At 41.4% G+C, this 20,147-nt stretch overlaps 1 protein-coding gene across 9 annotated transcripts in view; it reads right to left on the bottom strand.

The window, feature by feature from the left end:
• The window catches only part of TLE4 (transducin like enhancer of split 4), a 148,808-nt gene continuing 136,360 nt past the window's right edge, over positions 7,700-20,147 (bottom strand). For 5 of the 9 annotated variants that reach the window (XM_005660176.3, XM_021065166.1, XM_021065178.1 and 2 more), the window contains 6 exons: positions 15,505-15,754; positions 14,174-14,421; positions 12,598-12,745; positions 11,862-12,012; positions 11,448-11,524; positions 7,700-9,409 (listed from right to left, as the gene is read on the bottom strand). In XM_005660176.3, the coding sequence (XP_005660233.1) occupies positions 9,302-9,409; positions 11,448-11,524; positions 11,862-12,012; positions 12,598-12,745; positions 14,174-14,421; positions 15,505-15,754 (982 nt within the window). In that variant the 3' untranslated portion in view covers positions 7,700-9,301. The remainder of the gene's footprint in view (positions 9,410-11,447; positions 11,525-11,861; positions 12,013-12,597; positions 12,746-14,173; positions 14,422-15,504; positions 15,755-20,147) is intronic. The other 4 variants (XM_001924195.6, XM_005660177.3, XM_005660175.3 and 1 more) reach the window with 1 other exon arrangement.

The following is a 20,147-nucleotide window of genomic DNA, read 5'->3' as shown; positions in this document are numbered from 1 at the left end:
GTGTGCTATTAAGCGCTCAGGGTACAGAATCAAACTGTCCCGGAACTAGAGCATTAGATAAAAATGGCTTTGTGGACACAGATTAGTGGCTCCTGGGATTTCAAGCAACCTCTGTCCTTCGCCTTGCAGCTCAATCTATCCTGTGAGCTGGGCCTTCTGCTATCACGGTGCAATTTTAACATGACTGTAAACAATTTTGTTTTAACCACCATGGTTGGGCTTTTATGAGCCCATGAATCAAAACACACAGTAGTAATCAAAGAAAATCTTCCCGTGTGACCCATCTTTCAAACAAGACTATTGCACATGCTACAAAGTGCTTTTCAAACAAAGCAAAACAAGACAAAAACAAGGCCAAAACAAAACACACCATTTTATCAAGAGTAATATGGAAAAAAAAAAAAAGCGCTAAGCATGTTTGAAGTTTGGAAAACAGAACATGTATTAGAACATTTCCAATCAGAAAATTATTAGAAAGATATTTTTGATGCTACATGTTCTTTTGCTGATGTTTTTGTTACCATTTTGTTATTGCTTTTAACAATGCTGCTTGTCTAAAGAGTAGACTTAATATTCATATAGAAAATAGCATCAAACCAATAAGCAAGAGGATCAAATCAAGAGCTGAACACACTGTGGCAAAACCCAGGCCCTATTTTTTCCTTTTTTTTTTTTTTCTATTTAAAGAAAAAGTATGGAATTTTGCTTGGGCATAATGAGAGCATTTTTCAATAACTGGGTAGAAGAAGAGACGCAGAAGATATGGAAGGGGTGTATCGGAGTGAGATGGAGCCATATAAAAGAGGGAGCCACAGGAAACCTGGGCAGCCTCGTGTCAGTCACTGACATGCAGACAGTAGGAAAATGTGATGGACATTGGCTTTGGTATCACACAGAGCAAGCTCCTACCACTCAAGTCACTTGACCTCTGTGGATCCCACTTCTAATCTCTAAAATGGGGACAACAGGAATACAGGTCCACAAATCACTTATTTCCAGTTCAAAGAATACGAGATACTTTTTTGTGATGCATTTGGGGCTAAACTGCCCTGAACTGAAATAGAGAAGCATGTTCACTTAGCATGAACATTTGTATTTTGCCCCAGATATATTTATGTACTTGATTATGGAGTGCAATTGGATGGGATGTAATAAAATATATATATATATATGAAAAATTGAAGAGGACACAAGTAAATATAAACCTATATACCACATTCATAGAATAGAATATTGTCCCCCCCCAAAAAAATCCATACTACCCAGTATCTATTGATTTAATGCAATCCCTATCAAAACTCCCATTGCATTTTTCATAGAAATAGAAAAAAACAATGTTAAAATTTGTATGGAACCACAGAATACCCTAAAATAATAGCTAAAGCAATCATGAGAAAGAACAACAAAGCTGGAGGTATCACATTCCCTGATTTCAAACTATACTACAAAGCTATAGTAATCAAAACAGTACGATACTGGCATAAAAACAGACATAAGCCAATGGAACAGAAGTGAGAACCCAGAAATAAATCCATGCCTATAAAGACAACTAAACTTTGTCAAAGGACCTAAGAATACACAATGGGGAAAGAGAGTCTACTCCATAAGCGGTGCCAATACTTAATCACATGCAAAATAATGAACCTGGACCCCTATCTTACAGCACTCACAAAAATGAACTCAAAATGGATTAAAGACTTAAATGAAGACCTGAGACCATAAATTTCCTAAAAGAAAACAAAGGGACAAGTTCCTTCACATTGGTCTTGGCAATGACTTTTTGGACGTGATACCAAAAGCAGAAGCAACAAAATTAAAGATACACAAGTAGAATTACATCAAACTAAAAGGAAAAATCAACACAATGAAGAGGCAACCTACAGAATGGGAGAAAATATTTTCAAATACCACATCAGACAAGGGATTAATATCCAAAATATTCAATAAACTCGTAAAACTTAATAGCAAAAAAGACTTTGATTTAAAAGTGAGTAGAGGACATAAATATTTTTCCAAAACACACATACATACAGCCTAGATGCTCAACATCATTGAATGTTAGTGTAATGCAAACCAAAACCACAATGAGATAGATATCACCTCATACCTGTTAGAATGGATATGATCAAAAAGACAAGAGAAAGATGTAGGTGAGGATGTGGAGAAAAAGAAAAACTGTGCACCATTGGTGGGAATGTAAATTAGTGCAGCTACTATGGAAAACAGTATGGAGATTCTTCAAAAAAATTAAAGATAGAATTACCATATGATAGATCCAATAATCCTACTTCTGGGTATATATCCAAAGGTAATGAAATCACTGTCTCAAAGAGATATCTGTACTCTAATATACACTATAGCATTATTCACAATAGCCAAGACACAGAAAGATCCTAAATGTCCCCCCCCCCCCATGGACATTATCCAGCTATGGAAAAAAAAAGGAAATTTTGCTACATATGACAACATGGATGGACTCCCAGGGCATGATGCTAACTGAAATAAGTTAGACAAAGATAAATTCTATATGATCTCACTTATATGTGGAATCTAAAAAAGGCCAAACTCATAGAAACAGCATAGAATGGTGGTTACCAGGGGCTTGGGGGTAAGGAAAGGGGAGTTGGAGGGAAATAGGGGAGATATTGGTGAAAGGAAACAAACTTCTAGTTATGAGATGACCAACTTCTGGGGATCTAAATATTCAGCATGATGACTCTAGGTAACAATACTGTATCATATACTTGAATGTTACTATGAGAGTAAATCTTAAATGTTCTCAACACACACACACAGTCATTCCGTGAGGTCGGGGACATGTTTACTAATCTTACTGTTGTAATCACTTCACAATATTATATGTGTTAAATATAATCACATTGTACACCTTCGACTTACACCATGTTACATGTCAGTTACATCTCAATAAAGCTGAGGGAAAAAAGTGATAAACCCTTATAAGCTTGAGCAACACCAACTTGCCTTCTTTCTTCTTCTTTTGTCTTTTTAGGGCTGCATCCGTGGCATATGGAGGTTCCCAGGTTAGGCATAGAATCAGAGCTGTAGCTGCCAGCCTACGTCAGAGCCACAGCAACACCGGTTCTGAGCCATATCTGTAACCTACACAACTCATGGCAACGCCAGATCCTTAACCCACTGAGCAAGGCCAGGAATCAAACCTGCATCCTCAGGAATGCTAGTCAGTCATTTCCGAAGAGCCACAACAGGAACTTCCCCAACTTGCCCTCTTATTTACCCCTGCAGGTCTGAGGTCAGGTTCCAAGTTTACACGCGTTCTATAAATCTGTAATTGTAATATGAAAAAGACACCATAATGCTGTTTGCGTTAACTCTCCCAAAGCAAATTTCTGGCAAGAGAAAGATATGCAAACAAACACCAATACTGTGGGGTGGAAATGCTGTCAGAAGCCTGAAGTGTTCAACTGAAGTCCATTTGGTACTCCTGGCTCCATGCTGCACACAAAGGAGGATGTCTGCAAAGCCAGTATGGGCCCTGGGCAACTACCTCGGACCAAGCTGCTTGATGCGGATGCAAGCCTGCCCTTCAGGGACTGGAGCCAAATTCACTTTCAGGCAGCTTGAGAACCACCAAAATCCTCATTAAGGGTACTTAGTGACTGTCACTCAGGAAAAAGTATCTGTGAATCAAGGCCTTTGTCCTCAGAGTAAACTTTATAACCACCACCCTGGGACCAGGAGGCTGTTCTTGTTCACATGAAAACTTTGAGGCTTGAAGATGCACATGCAGTAGGGTTGACTGGTCACCAATGTAGAAACCCTAACTCTGAATTCCCCAACTCAGCCAAAAGCACATTTCATTAACATGGACTGTCTACTTAGAAGAAAAATTAAAGGGGTTATGGTAATGGGCAGGAGATTGAAGAACAAAGCTTAACAGGTGATTTCTTCCATTAATCCAAAAACTCTTGTTTTCATTCACCTGGGAAAGACGACCAGATATGGGGGTGGTGCTGTGTCTCAGCAGTACCAGGCTTCTGAGGTGGATGCTAAGACTTGACCCAAGAGACACTGAGGTGAAAAGTATTTAGGCTAAACTCTTTGGGGCAAAGAGACATCTGACTGAAGTTCTTCAAATAATGGTGAGTTGTCCTAAGGAAGACTGCTCTAGAGGCTTGATGCTTGGCGGTCTGGGGTCTCACTCCGTCTCTCCTGGTGGTTCCGGATGGTGTCGCTTCCTGTTCATGTGCTGCTGGTCCACAAGGAGGAAGGGTGCACAATTTTCCTTGACATAATTCCCACTACTAACTCATTCTCTTGCTACTTTCCGGCCTCCTAGGAGAAAAAAAAAATCATTCTTTTGGCTACACGAAATGGCTGGGGTACCACCGATGATAGCTTTTCTTAGACAGGCTGTGGAGGCATCTAGTAAAGAAATGACAACCACCTCCTAGGTCTGGGCAGAAATGCTGGGCCACTAGAAACTATGTGGGCATTAGTTTCGACTCCACCCAAACAGAGTCCAAAAATTGACTGAATTCTCAAAACCCAAAGACCGCACGCAAACTTCTTAGAGTGTATCTGCTGCACTCAAGTCAAAGAAAGCATGATTTTATTTCTACTTATTTATTTATTTAAAGAAAGCATGACTTAAGTCTTCTGCCAAAACAACAGAAAATGTGTTAGTTCTGAACATTCTCATCAAACTACAATGTCAAGTTAATGGGGAGGCTCCTTGCCTGAGGCAGTGAGAGGTCAGGGTCAGGCGTGGGTAAGTTTACCAGCCCGTGGTGGGTCTTGGACTTGTGTGCAGGGAGTACTCACACTGCAGCAACTCAGAAGACACTTCGTGATTAATTTAAGGAGTTTTCAAGAATTGCCGTGAGGCAAGTCTCCAAGCCAGTTAATGTGAGTGAAACTGAGGGGGTGAAGAGCAGCAAGGTGTAAGCCACTGCAACCCTCCCTTCCCACTTGCCTTCCAGTCTGCCACCATGGGCAGCCGGCACAGAATTCCACCTGCGAAGTCTAGAGCTTTGGGGTTCAGCCTGACTTGTCTTCCCAGGGAGATGGGAGTTTGGAGAAAATTACTTTTCTCCTCTGATACACTGTTGCCCTTCAGTATAAATTCAGTATTATGGCATCCAGCCTGTCTAGGTCTGCTGTGTGACCAGACACAATGACTTTTGTGAAAACTCTGTGCTCATGGTTTTCCTCTGGACTAGAGGCAGCCCTGTGGGAATTCTCCTTCCCTATAGGCCAAATACCTAAGATCCCAGCTGAGATCTTCCTTCCCTGCAGAGGGGTAAACTAGAGCTCAGCATCCCTGCTAATTCCGTATTTGAGACCCCCGAAAATTCTGTCACTTACTGCCAAAAACTCAAATAAGACTAAACTGTTAACAGCAGCTTATAATGAAAGTTAGTACCTACCATGAGGACAGCATTGGTGTTAAAATGTTCTGACCCAGGTTTTCTGATGTGCCAGGGTGGTCAAAAATAAGCTATTTCTGTTGTCAGTTCTGAACAGAACTTTAAACTCAAAGGCAAATAAATGCCATCAGCTGAAAAAGAACAGAGATGGTTGTGAGCCACTGTTTCTGCCGATGATGTCCCAGTGGGAAACCCAAGGGTGGCAGGACTCAGAGTTCATTGCTGAAGGCCAATCTCCAGGTTGCCCAGGAGCTGGGGAGCTACAGAAATGTACATCCAAGAAAGTCCAAAGGATTTCTTTTGGTACTGACATCTTTATGATTTTGTAATTGCTTACTTAATGCTAGGCAAAGAATTCCAGTATAAATCCCCTTACAACTGACCCAAGTATCAGTTGACAGATCCTTGGAGTTGTATGAGGCCAGCGCAAGAATATCCAACTAAGGGTACAAAACCTGTGGCCCTGCGGACAGCTGAGGGTATCGCTGATGGGCCAGCAGCTCAAAGTCTCATTTGTGCCTGTGCCTCTGTCCACAACACTGCCTTCTGACTGTAGGACTTCAATTTCTCCTGCTCTTGGCTGTGGGGTCCCAGGATTTCGTGGCTATGTAAAATGGCTCGAAGCTGAGTTTCTGGATATCCCATGGCTGGGGAGTTAAGAACGTGCAGCTGTTCCAGGGCTGAGGTGAGTTTCAACACACACCATTCCAGGATAAGACTGATCCTTTACAGCTCATGGGCCAAGATGCCTGTAAAGAGTGGCTCTCAAGTGAGGCATCTATCTGCAAACACTCAAAGGTACGTCTGTCATTTTACATTTGACCTGCCAGTTTTGCATGGTTTTCAATCTAGGTTTCTTCCTATTTCTTCTAGTTCTATGCAAGTCCATCTTCCAGTTAACACCACTCTGTTCTTTCAATGGAATTAACTTTTCTCTGGTTCAAAGAGATTCTATCTCTGACATTCTTCAGACTGTGTAAAACCATACTTGGAATAAAAACTATGGTAAACCAAGTTATTAAAACATCAACTACATCAAAACTATTGTGCATATCCATCCAGGCCTGAGATTTATGAGACATAAATGTCAAATCTGATAAAAACTCAGCAATGAAGGGAAAAGGTGCCCATTTATTTGAAAAAGCTAGGTTTATGTATGCATTGATCTCAATTTTTAATCCAGTACCATGCCCAGTGGTTTCAGCTCTCTAAAAGAGAGAGCTGAAGGGTATCATGAACTTGACCCATTAGGCACCAAACAATTCCAACTCCTTGAGGCAGGCACTTTCTTCTTTTCTAAGTGTCAACACAGTATGTGAGTGTCAGTCTTTGTGCCAAAATGATTTTTCTTTTACTTCAAATCTTAATTACTTTTAAAGAAACTATAATAAGGATAAACAGAAATCAATTAAGCCAAGAATACTTTAAAATAGTTATCATCTGACGTAGCAGCACTCACAGCACTCACAGTTGAAGTGCTGCTTTCAAGCCCATCAATGAACACCGCAGAACTCTTGGTACCTAAAGTCAACACCTCTTACAGCTGATCAGAGAGACTGCAGACTGCTGTGGAGCTCCCAACCCCTAGCCTTCTTTCTACCCAATGGATCCCTAAAATGTCAGGTACTGGAGTCCCAAAAGTTTAGAATTCTTTAAGTGCCTTCTTATGCTGAATCTTCACACACCAAGCAGGTAGCAGCCTGAGGGACCTCACGTCTTCAAAAACCTCAGGGTATCACACTGGAAATGTTTCACAAACCCTAAAGGCTGGCAATGGTGCATGTGGGCTAACTCTAAAGCAGTGGTGGTCCCACAGAAGTCGGTGATGATGGAAATGTTCTATAAATGTAGTCCAGCACAGTAGCTGTTAGTCACGTGTGGCTAACTGAACATCTGGAATGTAGTTAGTATGACTGAGAAGCTGAATTTTTAAATTTAATCAAGTTAAATACCCACAAATGGCTAGTGGTCTCCATATGGAACAGAACAGTTCTACAGCATCAAGGCTTTGAGTAACATGACATTCTGGTAGACAGTATTTTTACAAACTAAAGAGGCACTTCATGAATACTCGGTAGCAACCTGCCATGGCTAACCTCTACCCACTCTCCCTTTTAGCTCTTCAAGTGAAAATAAAAACAGAACTAAAATAGCAAGAATTAAAAAGGTCCACATGACTTTTAACACCAATCTCTCTTGAATAAAACTAGTAATTTTTAATATATGAGTGGCAGAGTCAAAGATTAAAAAAAATCAACTAAAGCCAGCAAAACCAAGAATTAGAAATAAGCATACTAGAAGTTATTTATGTTTAATGCTTAAAAGTCTGAATGCACAAACAATCTACCATTATAGAAGGACTGGTGGTCAATACAATGCATTAGAACTATGTACAATGCACAGTTTAGTATCAAAATCTTTCTACACTGTAGAGTTTTACGAAACTGTTAATGACATCAAACACTAAGCACTTAAGACACCATCTTTTTTTTTTTTTTTCTGCTACCACGTTAGGAACGTCAATGGACAGTCCATTTCAACTTGCAGCATCCATCCATTTCTAGTAAGAAATTAAGTAATTTTCTACTTATACAATAAAGTTTATCTACACAGTTCTCTTGATTTTGATCCATAGCAGCAAAGGCACTGTACATCAGCAGATCCACAGACTTAAAAGATTTTTAAAGCATTCAAACAAACAAACAAAAAATTATTAAAAAAAGGAGTCACACATCATAGTTTAACAGCAACAACAACAACAGAAAAGGTAACACAATGTTTCTGGCACAATGGCACAGCCTGTGTCCATTTCAGGAACATCCAACTAAGACACGGAAAGAACCAGAGGTAAAGAAAGCAAGTCCTCATCACAGGTGAGAGTCCATTCTTTCTGATTTTCAGAGAGAGGCCCTTGCAAATCCTCCTCTGCTGTCCTTGTCTTGTCAAAGACTTGACTTGCACAGTGGGACGAAGCCTCCCCTGAATCTGTACGGCTCCCAAAGAACATGCCAAAAAATAGCCCATAATTTCTTATCATGACCAAACTGCCCAAAGGTATGCATCTCCCTTTGCAAAGAAATGCAGGAAAAATATCCAGAAGGGATTAAGCTCTCTCTTTGAGGCCAAATTTAATTTGTTCATCTCTCTATAATACAATAAAAAGGGATTAAAAACATATTACAAAGACACTTGTCAACAAGTCAAAAAAAAAGAAAAAAGGAAAAAGTCCAATTACTTTTATCGAATATAATCTAAAGCTATAGATATATTGGTTTAAAGTTGTCCAAATAGACTCAAATGAATATGACGTGGTCTGTCACGTCCTAATTGTTCAAATTCCCAAACATCTTTAAAATAAGTAGAAAACAAAAACAAAAAAATCTAACAACACAGCAACATATTGCTTCCATATGTAATTATACATTTCACATCTCTATACAGTCATTAGTCTACATTTAGTGACATTTTTAATCAGTTATTTTAAACCTTCCTTTCCCCTCCTTTGCCAAAAAAAGGGGGGGCGGGGTATCAAATACAACGCATCTTCATTATCAATGCAGGAGCAGACAGCTTTATTTAGTCAGTCATTGTTAGAAAGCCTTCTTTAAACAAAATAAATATATTACAGATATAATACATAATTAAAGATTCCTTTCACTGTTAAGTATGGTTATTCCATGTTCTTCCAAGTAGATAGCTGAAGATTTGGTATCACAGGTTCTTAATGAGTATTCACAATTCAATAGCAGGGAGGAAGTGGGGGGGAGGAGGGGGCTGAACTCCACAACTGCAGTGAGTATTGGATATCCTTGGTTTTAGATGCGGGGGAACAGAAGGATGATAGAACAAAGTGCTACAAGGAGAAGGAGTCCAGTTCGCATGAAGATTTGTCCTTAATAAATAACTTCATAAACCGTGGCCTTCTTATCTCCAGAGCCAGTGACAATGTATTTGTCATCCACAGAAATGTCACAGCTGAGCACCGATGAGGATTCTTTGGACTGGGAAAGAAACACACAAACACATTAAAGACTGGAAGACAAACTCATGAATACCGAGAGGCAGAACTGGAGGACTCAGAGCAAAAAGAATATATATAACATGTTCCACCGAACAAAGTAGGAACCCAAGCCAGGAAACGCAGTTCCTTAAGTCCCTTTAAGGCACTCCCTTAAAACAACCGAGCCAGGAACACACCACCCTGGTCCAGGAGGCTCCCACACAGGGGACATCGATGCCAGGCAGGTCCATGGTGTGAGCCCCCTGTACTGACGAAGGAAGGCTGGACTTCAAATCCTAGTCTCCAGCTAAGAGTAGGGTTCTTAGGACGAAAACCTGAGATGAGCCTCACTCAGATGGCCTGCATTTAGATGGAGCTGCAGAACACTGGATGTGCTAAACTTTCTGAGCCTCAGCATCCTTAAAAAAGGTCATTAGGTAAAGACAGCTCACCCATCTCCCACCTCAGAGAGCAGTCTGAGTCCAGATGAGGTAATAATGGGAAGCAGTATTGAAAATACTACATTGTTAAGAGATAGGGAAGGGAAACACATGCCTAACATAAAGCCTAGTTTTCCCTTATGTAAAAACAATATCAATGTGCAAGCGGGGAGGAGTTCAATAGTTAGAAAAGTGCACCATTCTGAGAGTTCCAAATACCATGTTCAGCTACACCAATTTCAAAGCATTCATGGTTAACTTTTAACTAAACTGTGCTCAACAAACAAACAAACAAATCCCACAGGATTTTAACCAAGACTTTGAACAGTTAACAAAAAAACAAATGTTTGACATGCAGATGCTAATCTACTACCACTGTTTCTCAAACTTTTTGATTGCAAACTATAATAAATATCTTTCCCTTAACAACTTAGAAGACAGGCGTAATATTTATACTTGCTACAAAGGATACACTCTAATATTTTATTTCCTTTTTTTTAAAGGTGCTGGTTGGGACCATCTAGAAGATTGTGATCCCCAATACAAAAACCACTGTTTTACATTATAAATGTCATGACGACAAGACTGCTATTTTTGTACAGCTCTTTCATTCAATATATGCAAATTTTAAGATTCAACTAAATTAACCTACTCTACGATGACTTAAAACCACATAGTCAAGAAAACTGCAAATGTGTTATGTTATTCTTAAAAAAAAAACCCACCACCTAGAAAATCACATCCTAAATCCAGGTTTAAAAAGGAAATCATCTTGGAGTTCCCGTCGTGGCACAGTGGTTAACGAATCTGACTAGGAACCATGAGGTTGTGGGTTCGATCCCTGCCCTTGCTCAGTGGGTTAATGATCTGGTGTTGCCGTGAGCTGTGGTGTAGGTCGCAGACGCAGCTCAGATCTTGCGTTGCTGTGGCTCTGGTGTGGGCCGGTGGCTACAGCTCTGATTCGACCCCTAGCCTGGGAACCTCCATATGCTGCAGGAGCGGCCCAAGAAATGGCAAAAAGACCAAAAAAAAAAAAAAATAAAAAAGGAAATCATTTTTAACTTGCCTATGAAATTCTCACAATAAGTGAGAGGACAGAGATGTGTGTGTGTATATATGTGTGCAAATGTGCTTACCAAGCTCAGAATTTGGTTCTCCCACAAATAATTTCACAGGCTACACAGATTACCACTGAGTTAATAAGAATACAATTCTATAAAATTAATTGAGATTTATTAGACTTTTTAAAAGCATGCTTTTTGAGGAAAAATATCAGAAATAATAACACTAATAAGTATTCAAGCAATATGCTCAAATTTTAAACAGCCATAATGCAAAAAAAATAAAAAACAAAAATATAAATAAACACCCCAGAACACACGAAACTGCTGTTCTAAATGTAAAAAGGAATTAGGGCATGAAGGGCTGGTTAATGCCATGGGCATCTTGGCTCCGAGCTTGGAGAGCTCTGGATGGACACAATTCCCAGCTCCACAGCTTGCAGCTGGGATCCAAGCCTCCCACATCCTAGGATCATCCATGAAGTATTACCCTGCAAGAACATACAGAGTCATGCACTGAGCACACAGTGAGAGTTACCTGGAATATACTGGCCCCGTAAGGTGTTCTCCAGGCATTCAGAAGGTTGTCCTTTCCCGTGCTTACAAACCATTTGCCTAGGAAGGTTTTGAAAACGGAGGTGTTTGTTACTTTCTCAGAGCCCTGGGGGATTTGCTTTATAGAGCACCAAACCATACACAGAAAACTCATCTAATTTGCAACAAATAAGACTTTCTTTTCACTGGAATAACTCTCTCAGACTTAATGAGTCATTTATACTTAGGACAAGGATAAAGTACATAAATGCCAGAGAATTACATGGCATTGAGGAAGTAGGCATGTGTGAAGAAGTAAAATAAGTTTGAAGGGAGACACGTCAGTGAACTGAAGCACTTGACATGAAAGAAGTAAGCACAAAAGTGAATGACACATGGACATGACAGGCCTGCTTACCACAATGGGCAAACTTGAGGGACAACACACAGCTCTCGTGGAGATGAAGCTGGTACTTGTCGGGCTTGGTGACGTGCAGCACTTCCACATTGCTGTTCTCCATGCCCACTGCCAGCCACTCTCCGGTTGGGCAGTAGCCCAGAGAAAAGATCTAGAATTAAAACAGGTGATGATGATGGGTGGCTACAGAGGGCACATTTCCTTTAACCAGCAGGTACTGCTTCCTCTGGCGACACTACTCAAATTACAAAGGAAATCAAGATAATGTGAATTATACCAGAGGAAATTAAAGTCAAGTGGGCAATTCCAACTAATCAGATCTCTACAACCTAACTTACTAATCAATTGTGTGAAATTCAAAGAGCTACAGAGTAACAGTCATTGAAATAAAAACCAGCTAAAAGCCTATAATAAGACTTTAAAAAAAAAAAAAATCCTTCAATACAATATATACTGCTGTATTTTGACAGAAAAAAAAAAAAAAAAGTTTAGTTATCACTTTTTTGGGGGGCTGCGCCAGCAGCATGCAGAAGATCCCTGGCTAGGGATCAAACCTGCACTATAGAAGGGACAACGCTGGATCCTTAACCCACTGAGCCACCAGGGGACTCCAAAATGTTTAGTTATCAATAGAGTCAAAAGTGACTCTATAACATGGTAAACGAGTTGTGGCTCAAGTTTCTCATGTATCTCACAAAACCATGTCTTCTAAAAGGTCACGTGCACGAGCCCGCACCTGGGAAGTGAAGTCATGCTGCTGCAGCTGCCGCCCTTCACGCAGGTCCCAGGACCGGACTGTGTTGTCCAAGCCGCCTGTCCAGAGCTTGGTGCCATCATTAGAAATGTCAATACAGCTGGCCCCGTCCGTGTGGCCCTGGAATTGCCTGCAGATGTCAACATGGAGAAAGTCCTTGAAAAGTTAGTTTTGAACTGAGTTTAGAATTTCGTGGCCATCAACTTACTGCAGGCTTTACTGGCAGATTTCTTTTTGGCTTATTATGTTTTCTATTGTTCAAAGTAATAACGCAGCATATATGTAGAGAGTTTAAAGTTTAATTCAGATGCTGAATCTACTGCACGTTTTATTTTTGAACACTTAGGAAGTACACTTCAAAATACTCTCACACTAAACCACGAATGACATAACTGATGGAAAAACAAATCTGTTTGAAACAAAACACATCTACATGAAAATGAACTACTCAAAGATATAATCTGAGACCTATTCTATCACTGCGCTATGAAGGAAGGAAAGAATTTCAGAGGCTGTAAGGAGTATTTTCCTGTCTGAAAGTTCCAGGGGGTGGGAGTTGGCAGAACAAACTCACACAGCAAGCAACAGTGCAAGTGTAGGTGGCTATGCGAGATGAAAGGCCAGGCTCTCAAATAAGGCAAGTGGATAAAACCTCCAAGTGACTCAGCTGCCCCAGGAGCAGTTAAAATGTACAAAAGACACACAGGGTGGGGTGGGGATTAGAAGCAGTTCCTCACAAGAATCTTACCCACAAGGGGATAAAAAAAAAGGGATGACATTTTTTTCATTTTTTTTTTTTTTTTGGAATCATTTCTAGAGCCCTGTCCTGCAAACTTTATTACAGACAGACAGCAGAGGCCTTTTTCCTTCCACCCTCCTCTGGGCTTGAGCACAACCTCCTCACACCCTTCAGCAGCTCACTCTCTCACTTCCTGCTTTGTGCTGGCATCTGCAGACGATGCATTTCTCTGCTCTTCCTATAGATGCCAATCCTATGCAATCTCATTTTTAAACAGACACAGTTATGCCCCTCAGTTCTGAAAGGTGGGACTGGGACTATAGATTATCTGGACCATATCAGGGTGAGATGCATCCAACACAAGGCCTAGGCCCAGGGGAGAAATTCAATGATTATCTGTCGAAGGAAAGAACGTGTCAGATATACACACAACACCAGGGATAGCGCCAGGAACCACAAACCTCAATGAGCGTCTATCTATAATGACGGTTTGTTGGCACACATGACAAACACAGATGTCCAATGAGCTCGTGAGGTCATGAGCACCTTATTATGTACATTAATTATGTAAAACTGATCTCATATTTAAAAAACCTGTATCAGTGGTGTTTAGTATAATTTTAAAAAGAAAGAAAGCAACCCCTTTTGTGATAAAGTTCAAATGGTGCAGAAAACAAGACTATCAGCATCTTTAAATGGCACTATTGTTAACAATTTTAAGAAAGATAATTATGTTTCATCTTTTTAAAAAGACACACAGAGGTCTTTGGCAAAGCGCAATAAAATTGGCTGCCCTGGTGAGGGAGCCAGCTGACCCACCTCACCAGTGTCTGGTTGTGGAGGTCCCACACGGCGATGTTGCCGTCGCTGCAGCAGGAGAAGCAGACCTTGGAGTCGGGGCTGATGGCCAGGGCATAGCAGGCAGGGGCTGAAGACGTCAGCTCTGCCTTGATGCGCGGGGTGGGAGCCGCCAGGTCCCAAATGGACAGAGTACTGGCTTCCCCTCCCACTATTAGGGTGCGCCCATCAGGGAGCAATCGGCAGGAACGGATGTAGTTATCCCTGTTCTGCAGAGACAAAAACCATCAAGAGGTTACTCATGAGGAAAGGAAAACAGCATTAACACGAGAGCAGAAATCCATAAAAGTATTGTGTTCCCTCTTGGTTTTAATGAGCCATTTTCACTTATGACAATGATAAAGTGGATTAATGCTAGTAAATTACATGAAATTAAGGAAGTACTTAAACTTGATCTACAAAATTTAGTACTGAGATATTTAATCTTAATTAGCATGAAAATGCAAAGATCTAGACCCACTCCCACCACCACAAAGTCGGCCAGCTGCCTGAGTCATTTGCACACAGATCCAGCTGTCCTCAATCCAGGAGCAGCCACGCCTGGGAACCTAGACCTGGCTGGTGAAAGGTGCTGCTTCTGCTGCCAACAAAGTGCCAGGCAGTTAACGGCCTTGCAGTCCCTTCCTTTCACTCGGCCCTACTTTACCTGGCTAAAGGACATCGTGGGCTTGATTAAGCAGCGGCAACTGGAGGTAAGGCCTGATCCTGATGAGGGAGTGTTAAATGACAGGAAAAAAAAACCATTTCCTCCTAGCTCATGAGGTTATGGGAATCCTGTGTAATTGCGTTAAATTGACCTAGCACTGTGCTACTGCAAAAAATTCTACACTCCTCCAGGGAAGCAAATCAAACTGAAATTTTCTAACCCAAGGATGAATACCCATGAAATAGCTAAGGGGGGTATCCAGAGTCTATCCCATCAAGTATGTTACTCTTGTCTTAAAAGGTGACATATTATGATACTTAGATGCAGTCCCCCAGAAACCTTGATGGGCTCTTACTTCTCATAAGCTCCTTTATCGATAGGAAAACAAGTGGTCGGCTTCTTCCTGTGCACTGGGCGGGGCCAAAGCCAACTGTACTGGAGTAAGAACCACACATTAAGAGCAGGATCAATCTACCTTAAGTAACTGAAAGAAGACACACCTTGTCGGCACTCTAAATCTCCAAGTCAAAGACCACAAACCACCGAAGACAACTACCCACTTGGGATCAATTCTGTATACTGCTGGTACAGCCAAGGTCCTATCTTCTGAATGAAGGTTTAGCCGTGTTCATCCATGTTCACTCACCAGACAGTCGAGCTGAGAGACGGGGCTCTTGTTGCCAGGGTGGCTGATGTCCCAGACCTTGACGCAGCCCTTCCCCCCCGTGTACACATGCCTTGTGGGGTTGCTGATGGTCACTGCACACACCACCTCCCCGTGGTTCAAGGTGTTGATCTGGCGAGCGTGGCGGGGGATGCCAGGGCCGATGAGGGCATCTGGGGGGAAGGGCACAGGTTGCATCTGACCGTCTGCAGTAACATGGAAGGAGTACGCTCTAAGGCAGTGGAGAGGAGAAAAGACAGGAAAAGGAGAACGCAAAAAAAAAATGTTACTTCACTGATCGCTGTAATGAGATGAGAAATAAAACATTTTCGATGATACTTATTTGCCAACAACTCAAATTTACTGAATATGGTACAAAGAACATAACTCTCAGAGTCACAGAGCTAAATCTATGATCAAATATCAGGTCAACTCTTCACTAGCTGCTGTGTGACATCTGTAATTACATAGCTTCTCTGAACTTTAGTTCTTATCTTTAAAATGGAGAGAATGCTACCTACACTTCTGAGAGAATTAAGTAAGGGAGCCAACACCCAGAATAGTAACTGCTTCTCCGGGGCACTCTACAAGTTTGCACTGCCTTCTACTTCAGGTGATTCAGAAGCCTGTGGTGAGATTTTTTTGACCTACGGATCACTCTATTCCAATGAGGAGCTTACTAATGGAGACTAGTAAGCTAAAACTAAGAAGTTTGAAGGAGTTAAGAGTCTCCAGTCTAGATGGTGAAATGGCTTATGAGCCACCAAAAAGAACAGAAAAAATTTTTGGAAAAGCCCCATCAGACTTGACAATAATAAATTCTGGTAAATTCCCAAAGGAATTAGAATCTAAAAAAGCAACCTGTGTTACTGCCCTAGAGGCCCAGCTCTAAGTACTTATCATCAACTCTATCTCCAGTTGATTTCCAGGGGAAACCCTCCAGTTATGAAAGCATTTGGTTCTAATGCAACTTAAGTTTCAGCATCTCCCTCAACAAACACCTTTATTCTTAAGGCACTGAGGTTGGAGAATGGATAAGTAGAGGCTGTAATGTACATTTTGGGCTCCACGAGGCAAGAGATGTCCATGGTGGGCAGGAGGAAGCAGGGCTGGTCTTGAGAACATCACAGGACTCTTTGGAAATAATGTGATGTCATTTTCTTTGGCACAGAGCTTTAGAATATGCTGTTTACGGGAAAGAGTTTATGAGACGTACCAAGGGAAAGCATCTGTGGGTATACAAAGGACAGGAGCTTGGAACTATGGGGGAAGTTTTAGAATCAAAACAATTTATGCTTACTTAATAGTGCAAAAATCTACAGCCTAGCCACATTCATCAAAATTCAGGCCTTTACCGAAGAGACATTAGCAAACAATATCCTAACTGTCCCTAGAAACGATGAAGCATGCACTGTGGCTGTGGAAGACGTGGGGACCAGATGGCGGAAGGCTTTCTCTTCTCTGCAGACCACATAGAGAACTGAGTTGTAGGAGGAAAGTAGTATGTCAGATTGCTGAACGGACGGTTGTGGGAAGCTAGAAAGACAATGGTAGGTCAAATCAATAGAACATGAGACATGATGGATGTGTGGCCTGAAAGAGAGAGAGAAGCTGAGAAGGATCTCAGACTGGAACCCAGGTGACTAGGAAGGCCACAATACCTTAGTGAAGGTGACAGGGAAGCAAAACCAAAGGTGACACACATGGGGAGGTAAATGGTGTAGTTTTGTTCAACTTGAGGGCAGGTGAGAAGCCAAAGAGCTTAACCAGAAGTGATTCAGAAGAGAGCTCAGGTTAGAAAGATCAATGTGTGTTCATCTACAAAAAAGTGATAGCTGAAACCTAAAGGAAGAAAAAGAATAATCCTGGGGATTATGCAACGAGTTGATCAGATGCAGAATTTAAGAAAATGCTTCCATTTAGGGAAACCTCCAGCAAGAGCAGTCAGAGACAGATAATCGGGAGAGATATTAATGTGGAAATGAGGGGAAGATGGTCTATCACATATTTCTTGGGTATTCTAGTATGCGAAGGAGTTGAGAATACAAACAGAAAGGACTGGAGATACAACAGAGAGAAAAAAATCCACATACCACCTGTTCTCCTTAAGTTACAGTCTGGGAATGGGTGAAAGTAGCAGGTGGGCTGAGGGGCTGATTCATGAGTGAGACAGTCACATATATAAAGATAAAATGTCAGATAGTCAATGCTATGAACAATAGACATGCCACATACTGTGGGAATCTGCAGAGTGAGAAAGACAGGGAAAATGGCAGTGGGGCTGCAATGTAAAGACTAGGTATTAATTACCTTGGCAAAGAAAGGAAGACAGTATGAGGAGCACAATATGGCAAACTGAAGGCCAGAGGGAGATAGAATGCTTACTGTTTATTTAGTCAGAAAATATTTATTAAATGTCCAATATGTGCCAGGTACTTGAAGGTACTAGGTAATCAGAGGTGAGTTAAGGTTAAGACAGACCAAGTCTCTATCCTCCAGAGTCTACAGCCTAGAAGGGAAAGGGGTGTAACATAAGAGATTTTAAGTAACCTCGGACAGTAGTAAATGCTATCTCTTCCTTCCCCACCCCCCACACGGTTTCAGATAAGAAACTAAAGGTGCACTGCAGGTCTGAGATAGCATACAAGCTGAGCTATGAAGGCAGGACCCAGTCTCGCAAGTAGAGAGGGGAATGTGCCAGCAAAAGTAAAGTCCTTGAAGGAGAAGCAAGCAAGTGGACCAGAGAGCACACAGTGGAGAGTGACAGGCTGAAGAGAGCAGTAGGTAGGGGCCATGTTAAAAAGGGCCTTGGAGTTTCTGGTGACCTAGTGGTTAAGAATCCGGCATTGTCACTGCTGTGGTTTGATCCCTGGCTTAGGAATTTCTGTTTGCCATGGTGAGCCCAAAAAAAGAGGCGGGGGCCTCAAAGGCTGTGATGAGGACTGTGGGCTCTTATTCCAAGCAGAATGGGGTATCACTGGAGACTTTCATGCAGAGCAGTGAGTGATATGATTCTGTTAATGTTTTCAAAGGATCGTTCTGGTGACTGGAAGAAGGATGGATAGTAGGTGGAAGAATGGAAGAAGGAAAATTAGTCAAGGGGCTAGTATAGCAATCTAGGGGAGACTCTGGCAGCCAGGGCTTGAGACACAGTAAAAAGCTGGGAACGGATTCGCAGTTCTAAAGATTTCTCTGTCTGGGTAGAGGCAGAGAAAACGCTATTGGGTGGCATGTGTGGATCCTGGAGGTCACACAGTAAGGGGTAATAACAAGGTCTTCTCTGGGCTCTACAAGTTGGTAACTGAAGACGAGATGGCAGAAGTTCACTAGAGATGATGTGGTCCATGATGTGGTCCCCTGAGGGTGAGGTTACCGGGGGGGCTGGTCTTATAAACACCAGTGACCCCCAGAATGATAGTAGGCTCTGAGTGGAGGAAGATCCTAAGCCAAGTGTCAAGTCCCTAAATAACTGAGGAATCTCCTAACGAAGTAGAGGAGAGGATAGAGATATATGGCACAAACCTTTTCAGGGGCTGGGTTTTCACAAGAAGGTAGGATGAGTTCAGTTCGGGAAGAAACTGGAACAAAACAGGAGGTGGGGAGAATGTCAACCATAGTCTTTATCAGTTCTGCTACTGGCTCTGAGAACTGACGATGCGAAATAAATAAAAAGGTCAAAGGGCACCCTTTGAAGGGCTGCAGGTGAAGGGGTCCCCTGGGGTGTCAGTTTAGGCAGGGTGGAAGAGGCAGCAATGCTCGCAGAGAAAGGCTGAGATCCTGAGGGATGACTACGGTGACAAAGGCTAATTGATTTAGCAATTAAGAGGTCATGCAGACTAAATCTTCAAGAGAGAAAAAGGAAGATTATTCCAAGTTTAGAGATGGTATTATACATACTTAATGATAATCTCCTTGAAAAGACATCCTTTTCTCTCCCCTCTAGAATAACTAAATGGTTTTTAAAGAGCCTTGAGAATTTAAATAGTTAAGAAACCAGGCATACAATCTTTTTTGAGGTTTTCAATATGACATTCTTCAACTCAACTACAACCACTCTTCTAGCACCTACTATGTTCCTCGAACTCCCTTATTAAGAATCTCAAGAGCCTACTTGCATTAAGGGTATAATGTAGCACTTTGTTTACTATTAATATACATGAAACACTTAAAACTGGGAAAAAATAAAGCTCTAGTACATACTTATTATCAGATTTCAACAAACTCTTCGATGCAAAGCTAGCAAAGAGTACTGGAATGTGTAATGAAAGCCAACCTCTCTAGAAATTAGAGAAGCCCGGGCATAAAAACCTATTCTTTTTCTGTCTAATTAAATGCATCAATACTCTTTATCCACATATATATAGGTGTCATGCCAAGATACAAAAATCAGGTAAGACACTGGTTATACCCAAAAGTGGCTTATAACATAGGAAGCATGTCTAGAAGTATGTAGGACAACAAAACAAAACTAGTGCAAGACAGGAAGCATGAAGTTCTGTGGTGGTTCGAAAAGCAAAAATAAAGCTTATGTTTTATGAGAGACATGGTACTGGAAATGGGTTTTAGAGAATGGAAGGATTTCACCAAAGAAAGCTCTATATGTGTAAGCACACGTGCACGTGCAA

This window comes from Sus scrofa, chromosome 1 (genome assembly GCF_000003025.6).
Source record: "Sus scrofa isolate TJ Tabasco breed Duroc chromosome 1, Sscrofa11.1, whole genome shotgun sequence".
NCBI classification, from domain to species: domain Eukaryota; kingdom Metazoa; phylum Chordata; class Mammalia; order Artiodactyla; family Suidae; genus Sus; species Sus scrofa.
Note: the sequence above shows the minus strand (reverse complement) of the source record. Positions and strands in the feature narration are given on the sequence as shown.